This window comes from Bombus vancouverensis, unplaced genomic scaffold (genome assembly GCF_051014615.1).
Source record: "Bombus vancouverensis nearcticus unplaced genomic scaffold, iyBomVanc1_principal scaffold0067, whole genome shotgun sequence".
In the NCBI taxonomy this organism is placed as follows: Eukaryota; Metazoa; Arthropoda; class Insecta; order Hymenoptera; family Apidae; genus Bombus; species Bombus vancouverensis.
Window position 1 is genome coordinate 160,879 of NW_027468958.1, and position 9,311 is coordinate 170,189.

A 9,311-nucleotide genomic window follows, 5' to 3' on the forward strand; every position below is an offset into this window, starting at 1 on the left:
TTTTTACTAAGTTTTGTTACAGAAAACATGTTCTCATAAATTTTCAACTTTAATTTATGGAAATTTATTAACCTTAAACTATAAAATCATTCAATGAGTCTTTCCGGATGTTTTTATGTAGTCATAATTTCACATATCAGCACAGCTCCACCAATAGGATAAGAGTTACGTGGAAGCAACAGGGGGGAAGAAGAACATATAGATATCTAAAGGTTATTTTTGTCTCATTCAAGTTTCTGTTAATCGGCTTGGAAATTTCCTGTGCTTGTTTCGACTTTGAAGTATTAAAAAAAAAATTGTAAGTAAATAGTATATATATAGTATATATATCCCGAGTCAAAGTTTCTCTTTATAAATAATAAACCGTTTAAAAACTATATTTTGTATGTTTTTTCCTTATTCATAATTAAATAATAAATATGAAATACTTCTACAGAAAGCCGACATCCTTCAATTAACCGAACAGCAGATGATTTAAAAATTAGTAGTTGAAAGAAATAAATGTTATTACATGTTCATAATTGATCGACAAATTTAAATATACAATTAGAAAATGTTTCTTCTTTATTGATAACTAAATAATACAGATAAGATACAAAATACTTGTACGAAAAGTCGGCGCGTCGTTCAATTAACGGAACAGCAGAGGATTTGAAAATTAGTAGTTGAAAGAAATAAATGTTATCATATGTTCATAATTGATCGATAAATTTAAGTATGCAATTAGAAAATGTTTCTTATGTTTGGAAGAATATATAATCACTGCTGAATGTTTTGTAGTTACGAAAGTTGTATACAAACATACATTGTACATACGACTAGTAATGGTACTAAATTACTGTTAGAGGGTCTTGGGTGTATAGAACCATATGGTTAAATTAATACTAGGGATAACGAATCGCGCGAATGTAATTAATATTTTGAAATGCGTTGTTTGCATTAATTGATAGTTTTCTTATAAACTTTTTTATAAACAATTTCATTGCTATAGAAAAAAGATAAATGCCGGTAATATGTCTATCCTACTTAAATAGAAAGTGCAATATTTTGTTATAATATTTGGCGCAAGTTTATACATTATTACATCGAAAAATAATATTCTTTTTATATCTAAGCTATATTAAAATATAAAGATACAAATAGCTATGCGAGTAGTTAGTAGTTGATGCTTTTTACTTAAATTGTCTTATACTTCATAATTTGTAATAATATAATTCTTGTCATCAATGATTCTTTGTTTTTACTTTGTATATATTATACTTCCAGGAAGATGCCGCTCTATAAATTGACTTACTTCCCAGTTACGGCATTGGCAGAACCAATCCGTTCTTCTTCAGCTATGCTAGTATTCCATTTGAAGATGAACGTATCAAAAAGGATGTCTGGCCAGAAATAAAGCCCTGTAAACTTAAAATTTAAAGAAGTTCTGTTTCTTAAATCTCATCTTTCCTAATTTAACTAAAGTAGCTAAATAAAGTAGAACACAATTATGCAGAGTATAACAGAGATTATTGTTTACTCTCCATTGCTCTATAAGATATGTGGGAGAACAATAGGTATTGTTAAGGAGACAATGCCCTTTGTTTGCTGATAAATTATCAATAAATTAAATTATATCTTTCCAAAACAGATAACAGGAAGCTAGATATTTAAGAAGCATCATAATCTGTTTGTTCGATAGAATCTTTGATTCTATTAGTTGTATGTTTTTAGTGACTCCTTATGGCCTGCTTCCTATGCTCGTAGCTGATAGAAGGAAGGTTGCTCAGTCTACAGCTATTTGCCGTTACTTAGCCAAACAATATGACTTAGCTGGAAAGACTGACTGGGCAAATCTTCATATTGATGCCACTGTTGATACTATTCATGATATTCGTCATAGTGAGTATCCAGTGCTGTTTTGCATAAATCTTATGAGAATCTTGATAACAGATAGTACATATCTGTTCAGGTATTTATTAGTTGAAATCCGATTTAATATTTGATTTAATCGAACGATACACGTATGTCAACAATACAAGACAAAGGATTAAAAAGGATTGTAATTCTATCTTCAGTATCATTTAAATTTCGCACAACACTGTATTCAAGTTAGTATAACATTAGCGAATAGTATTTAACTGAAAACAAATTTTCAGAAATTGCCGCCTTCCACTATGAGGAGGACGAGAAGGTCAAAGCTGCAAAACGCAAGGCTGCTGAAGAGACGCTGCCGTTCATTTTAGAACGTTTGGACCAGCAAGTGAAGGAAAATGACGGCTACTTCTACGATGGTACTCTCTCTTGGGCTGATTTAACATTCGTTGCTCTGCTCGTTATTTGAACTTTATGTACAAGTCTGATCTGATCGAGAATTACGAGAATCTGAAGCTGCTGGAGAAAAAGGTCCTCCTTCTGCCCAAGATCAAAAACTGGATTGAGAGACGCCCAGTTAGCGAATTCTAAACTTCACGATTGCTTATGGTTTTATAAGCGTTTAAAGATTGCGGTCTTAGTGTGTTGAGAGAATGAAGAACGAATCGTGTTGATGGAAGTTTGTATGGAATATACTGATTGCTTTTAACATTCATTAGTTCCAGTTATTACCGATATTTTTGTCATTTAGTTAGGGTTTTCCCTTTAGATTACGTTGTGATAGAGAACTATTATTTGTGTATTCCTACAGAAACATACGAACTATATAAACTGTTGACACGATGTTGTGCTTTTGTATTATAGAGATAATAATAAAACCATCAAACAATCATTAATTATGTTTTTTATTATATTAATTAAGAATTGAAGATTACCTCCTTGGTGATCTTGATAATATCGTATTTTACAAATGTTGAACAAAAAAAAATGTATGATTATTTTATTCAATACGTTATGAGGGTTGCTTTAAAAAAAATACGAGTTACATATTTCTTTGAAAAAAGCATGATTTTTATCGATACAATAATGTTCTTCTGTTATCGCTTTAAAGTTGAGTACTTCGTTGATTACACGAGAGAACTCGCCTACAGCAAACAAGATACGACCGTGTGTAAAGTAATTAATCTGTTTGCTCGTTGCTAGCTACACATAAGGCTTGCGTAAAAAAAAATATGCATTTCAGTTCAGGCGGAGAATTATGTAGGAAGTCATTTTGTCGATCAATAACTTAGTTAATAAAAGATCAAATTTTCATGTACATAAATGTAAGTAACGTTCAAGTATTAATCATTACATACAATTTTTGTATAATTCGATATCTTGGTCACTTACATCTTACAAATGATACATAGATAATATTTATGAGATACATTGGAGCTATCTTTTAGTTAACGCCATTTTTTCTTGTTTTCTCTGTACTTTTACTATTCTTCCAAAAATATCAAAGGATCGATGACTTCAAATTAAACTAGAATTGCTTCGGTATATTGTCAATCAATGGCTATTTGTATTCACATCTATATCAAAGGAAAACCGATTGCAAAATTAATTACCCTTGCAACTCCGCAATATGAAAATATGTGTAATCGACCTTGAAGATGACAAATCTCAATGTTTGAAGTAGTACAAAAAGATGATAATTTAATTTCGCTTTATCAAACTGTACAAAATTTGTATACACATACAGAAAAAAAATGGAGTTCAAACATTAATCAACATGAATTATCGGTTATTATTGTTGAGTAATTATTAGGATTAGAGTTTTGGAGTATCGATCGTATCGAGTTTTAACTATCGGTTTCCGCAATTTATTGTTTTTCTAAATTATGTCTAAATGGTATCAGTTTTTGAATATTTTATAGTTTACACTCCAACATACTGACGTAAGCTATCGAAAATAATTGTAAATTATGCAATATCATTTTTTTTATATTTCATAATCCAAATTTCAATCTATTTTTTGTATTTAACAACCCTTTTTTATTGTTCGTGTTCCGTCTTGTACGTACTTCAAAAAATCTTAATTTTTTTTTGGATAAAATCTTGTGTGAATTTACAAAAAATACGATTCTTCGTTTAATTTTTTTCCCTTATTGTCTTTACATATTTGGAGTTTAAACGCGTTATAAGTACGTTTTTTTTTTAACATGATTACGTAGAATTCTTATTCTGAATAAATTATTTGTTTCCGCTTCATAACTGTTTCTAAATTACAGTGCATTTAATCTTGAAATGCACAGTAACATTTTATACCTTTTACGTTCTAAGGAATTTTCAGGATCGGTTAAAAATTAAATTACAGTAATGGTAATACTCAATATTAATGTCAGACGTGGATACTTCACTGTTTTGTATAATAATTTGTTATCTTGGCATCGATCAAGGTATTTAATATACAAAGCGTACAGATTAATAAGAATTTTAATTAATCCTTCTTCTATAGTATTCACCGTTCTTTTCGAGCTCGTACCATTTCAAATAGACTTTCGAATAGATTTCAAAGATTTGTCTGTTCAAATAAAACGCGATCTTTCTTATTTCCCTATCAGTCGTCCCGATACTGTTCCGTTGTTTCCAACAGATTGCAGATTCGTTTAAAAAACATTTGTAACGAAAAACAAACCCACTCGCAGAAATGTTATTCAATATCGCATTTATAACTTTCATAGACATCCTCCTCTCATTGCTATCATTGTAAACAGATTGAAACTACGTTTGCAAACACTCGCGATTAAAAAAAAAAAAAAAGAAGAATTAACCTTAACAATTTTATCTTGTGTTCCATTTATAATTTTCATAATTGTCTTCCCGACGTTGTATCATTTTAAATGGCTTTTTTCTATCCATCTATGTTGCAGCGAGATCAACGGTCCTAATTACTAAATTGCACGATGTGTTCATACAAATTCACTTTTTATGAACGCGATGAAACGAAATGAAACCTAAGTAGAGATTTGTTTTCTCATCAAGTATAACGAGTTTTATACTTTGGATAGATTGCCTCGTTGTGAGAAGGTCTTAATCGTTTATAATTGCGATTAAGTAATTGCAATAAGTCATATTTTTAAGAAACGTTCTCACATGCTGTCACACACTCTAATTAGAAAAGGATCATGAAACATTCGGTTTATGATATTATTTGTTTGTAAATCTTCCTGCTTCCGGAAACTTTTTTAAATATGAAAATATTTATATACAAAATTAAATATTTTTTTCAATATCAACACTTCTTGCGTTTATGTTGTCCTAGTCAGAATTATATTATTTCGTGTATCCTGTTGCTTTTTATATGATAGTCCTCCCGTTGGCCGCGGATTCGTTATCAAGCCTGAGGCCCTCGTCACTAGTGTCACTATCGACAATAAAGGTACCCCACCCGCGACCGGACGATGGAGAACTCCAACACGGAATCGCAATCTCCCGCGAGCCCTGCCCGGGAGGGCGCCTCGAGCTCGGACTCGGAATGTGACTCGAGCTCGGATTCGGATTCAGACTCGACATCAGAAGTGGCATCCGAACATACGTTGTCGGTACGGGATCGTAAGAGTATCGTGCGCGCACTAAAGCGGTCGCTAGGGAAGAAGAAGAGGAAGAAGAAGAAGAAGAAGAAGAAGAAGAAAGGACACCGGGCAACCTGGGTATCGCTACCGTGCTTCAACCCCGAAGCCGCGGACGCAGATCCAGCCGCCTGTGTACAGCCGTCGGCCTGCTCATGAGGGACCACCGCCTGAAAAACAGCGCACTGTATTCTGCCCTAAACCGTGCCCTAGAGGGTCCGGCAGCGTATTGGCTTACGCAAATAATGAACGGCGACGAGCTCACCTGGCCAGATTTTAAGGAACAATTCGCCGCGCACTTCGGTGGCCAAGAAGTAGCAGCCGCGTCGCTAATCAAGGTAGCCGAGGAAATACCGCGGGACGGCGAAACACCAGGAGCGTACGGAAATCGTATCATCACCCTCCTGGGGTCGAAGTGGCGAAATTCAACCAGGGAAGAGGTACTCGCCGCCACCGCCCTCCATCTGCTGGGCTCGCGCGATGAACGTTTTAAACGACTAGCGCTCACGAGTGACATCACGTCGGTGAAACAATTCCAAAGAGAAATGAAGCCCTTCCTATACACGGAGTGGCCAACGCCCCCGCCGTGGAGATCATTAGCGAGCTCCGGAAACAAACGAGGCAGGTCACCCGCCCCCTGGACCAGGTGTGGCCACTGCGGTATTTACGGACATCCGACATTCGAATGCCGCAAGAGGGCGAAGTGGTAACCGAAGGAGGACCCCCGACGCCCGGAGGAAAGCCGACCGGCTGCACCACCAAAAGCGTTGTGCTTTCACTGCCACATGCCGGGACACATCGCGTCTCGCTGTCCATCGCGGCGAGAAGAAAAACATTGCCCCGAGGACGAGCGCCGGGTCGATGCCTGCGTGGTGGAAGCCCCGACGGGTAGTCTAAGCCAGCAGGCCACACACGAGGACGTGTAAGTGTCAGGATGTCCGAGTCGGAGACGAAAGGACGTCGGGGCCCCTCTGGAACTTCAGGACAACACCCTAACCTTGCAACCTAGAGCCTAATATAGCCATAACGAAACAATCGCAAGTATCCAAACCGATAGCAATCGTACGTCGATCGGAGGATCGTGTGTACTGAGACACTCGACCGGAGTCTTGTTTCGGTGGCGTCGTTGGGATGACGAGCAGTCTTGCTAGAGAGCTGATCGGTGAAGGAAGTCGAGTGCCTTACGAGCAGGGAGTGGTGCACGTGTGAGTTAGAGCAAGGGAACCTGTCCTCCCGTTGGTCACGGATTCGTTATCAAGCCTGAGGCCCTCGTCGCTAGTGTAACTATCGACAATAAAGGTACCCCACGCGCGACCGGACGATGGAGAACTTCAACGCAGAACCGCTACCTCCCGCGAGCCCTCCCCGGGAGGGCGCCTCGAGCTCGGACTCGGAGATTCAGACTCGACATATATATTATTATATATATTATATATACTATTATATCTATATAATATATGTATTTATATCTATAAATATATGTATAAATATATCTATTTAAAAAAATAAAGTTGACCTTCATATATCGCCAATAATATCGCGTGCGTAAAAAGAAACTAATTACATTTAATTCTTTTTTTACATTTATTTATTTTTTATTATTATTTTTTTCACAACTAATTACATTTAATTATTACATTTACATACATTTAACTATTATTACATACATTTACATACATTTAATTATTATTTTTTTCATAATTATATCTCGTTTGAAATATTTTTCGACATAATTAATTGTTTCAAAAACACATATTCCAGCCTTCTAAATGATTTATTTTGCGTATTATACGAATTATTCCATCTATAAATAAATTGTTCTCTATACACACAAACACGCACACAGTCTGTTAATTACACGAGTTAATTGTATCATTTTTCTCGATAAGTTGACAGAGCAAGGAAAATGAGCGACGAACCTACCTACAAACTAATCTACTTCAATGCCCGTGGTCATGCCGAACATATACGGTACATATTTGCATATACTGGCATCGAGTATACCGACGAGAGGATCCCCGAAGAACTCTGGCCTGAATACAAGGATTGTAAGCGTGAAGAATCGATTTTTACTTTCATCGTTCAACTCTCAGGTATCTACCATTTACTCAAACTTTTCTGTATATAAAACTTTCGTTTCACGTGCAGGCTAAACTTACTTAAAGTAAAATTTCATACGGAATAAAGTCGAACTTTTCATTAAGTTTTGCTTCCGTAATATCGTGTTTATCGAATACCAACTTAATTCACTTACGATTCTCGAATTTTTGTGTTGCAATCTTTATTGTTTTCAATGAATCGAAGCATTTCGAATATTTTGAGAAAACCGTAAATAGGTGACTTAAAATAGGAATACAAAAATACTTCTACGTTTCTCGTTAATTTAAAAAATTTTTAGGACTTGTCGGAAAAAAAGGATAAAAAATTGAAATCAGTTCGGAAATGAACAAGAACATAGCTAAAAAGTCGAAAGAACAAAGCAGACATAAAATTCGATCTTCCGTTGCGACATTTCTATCGTAAATAGTATAATAAAAGTTTTACGCAGCATAGTCTTCGATATAATCTTATATGTCGCTTGCAGATAGAGAAACCAAAAATCAACGTAAGTCTGTAAATCAATCCTGTCGGTGTAAAACACAAAATTACGTTCGCAAGAGACATTCGATTTATATTCCTTGCATTTCAATTTTCATTACAAGAACCGTGTACATTTTCTAATATTTTTTCCGTGTCTGGTATTATGCGACGTGAATTTTTTATTCGCAGTTGTAAGTCCACTATCATTGCATAAGGTCTTCCCGCAAAACGATACTGATCGTTCCTCGTACATTCAGTACAGCGCATCAGACAGATTCGTTCCTTTCCGTGAGAATTACAAATTTTATACTCGATCTTTTATCCTTGATTTTAAAAACTTTAGGTTCTTCTCAACAGTCAAAAACACGCGATACCCTGTCCATCGTAATCGTAAGAAAAGAAAAAAAAGGAGAAAGAAGACATTTCTGTATTTCTTTACTAGGCCATGTTGATTAAAACCGAAATGATTTCGATTCATCTATTCACAAGAGCGCAACGGCCTCGGAAGCTGTGTTGTGATTTCCTATCGATCGTTTCCCTCTACACAGTGTTCATATGAGCCATGTTTGTTCTTAGCAATGCCTTATAAAATGCTGCCTGTGCTGGAGATAGACGGGAAACCGGTAGCGCAGAGTAACGCTGTGGCGCGATACTTGGCGAAGAAGTACGATCTAATGGGAAGGAACGAATGGGATGCGATGATATGCGACGTGCTCGTCGATGCTCTTGGAGATTTGAAGCAAGGTGAGTAACTGATGAGATGACTTTGCATTTGTCTCACCACAGAGACAGACGTTCAAGAATTCATTGTGAAAAGACGAGTACAAACAAGATACGTATGTCTTTCCGTTAAGCGAATGTTACAGTTTGTTTGCAAAAGTCAGTTTTTAGATTATAGAATCGTAGATAGAATTTAGAGGATAGAAACTTTTAGTAGTCACTTTTAGTTTAGTAAAGTCTTATCGACAATAAGCAGACTACGTTATGATACAACGATTCCAACTGAAGATTTCTATCGACATCACGAATTCGATGGCTTCCAAATTTTCTTCTCTGCAATCTCAGACGCTCAACTCGAAAGAATCTTTTAGATCCCCCGACAAACACTCGACTCAGGTTATCTATTATCGTAATCTTCCTACGGGATTTTTTTAACTGCGTTGCGTTAACGAATAACGGGATAACATCACGTTTCTCTCAACGCCTTTCAACGTTCTACAACTTTTATTCTTTGCAAATCCCTGTCTCTATATGATAAAC

At 35.9% G+C, this 9,311-nt stretch overlaps 1 protein-coding gene across 1 annotated transcript; it reads left to right on the plus strand.

Moving 5' to 3' along the window:
- The first annotated feature begins 241 nt into the window (after nucleotides 1-241).
- On the plus strand, nucleotides 242-2,750 carry LOC117157472 (glutathione S-transferase-like). Its single transcript, XM_076627501.1, has 4 exons — nucleotides 242-298; nucleotides 1,267-1,402; nucleotides 1,714-1,881; nucleotides 2,139-2,750. Exons 3-4 carry the CDS (start codon nucleotides 1,737-1,739, stop codon nucleotides 2,321-2,323), a joined length of 330 nt encoding a protein of 109 aa, XP_076483616.1. The 5' UTR covers nucleotides 242-298; nucleotides 1,267-1,402; nucleotides 1,714-1,736; the 3' UTR covers nucleotides 2,324-2,750.
- The last annotated feature ends 6,561 nt before the right edge of the window (nucleotides 2,751-9,311 follow it).

Coding starts and splice junctions, on each gene's coding strand:
- LOC117157472 (XM_076627501.1), top strand. CDS start 1,737: ATGCTCGTAGCTGATAGAAGGAAGGTTGCTCAGTCTACAGCTATTTGC. Junction 1,882..2,138: donor TATTCATGATATTCGTCATA/GTGAGTATCCAG, acceptor ACAAATTTTCAG/AAATTGCCGCCTTCCACTAT.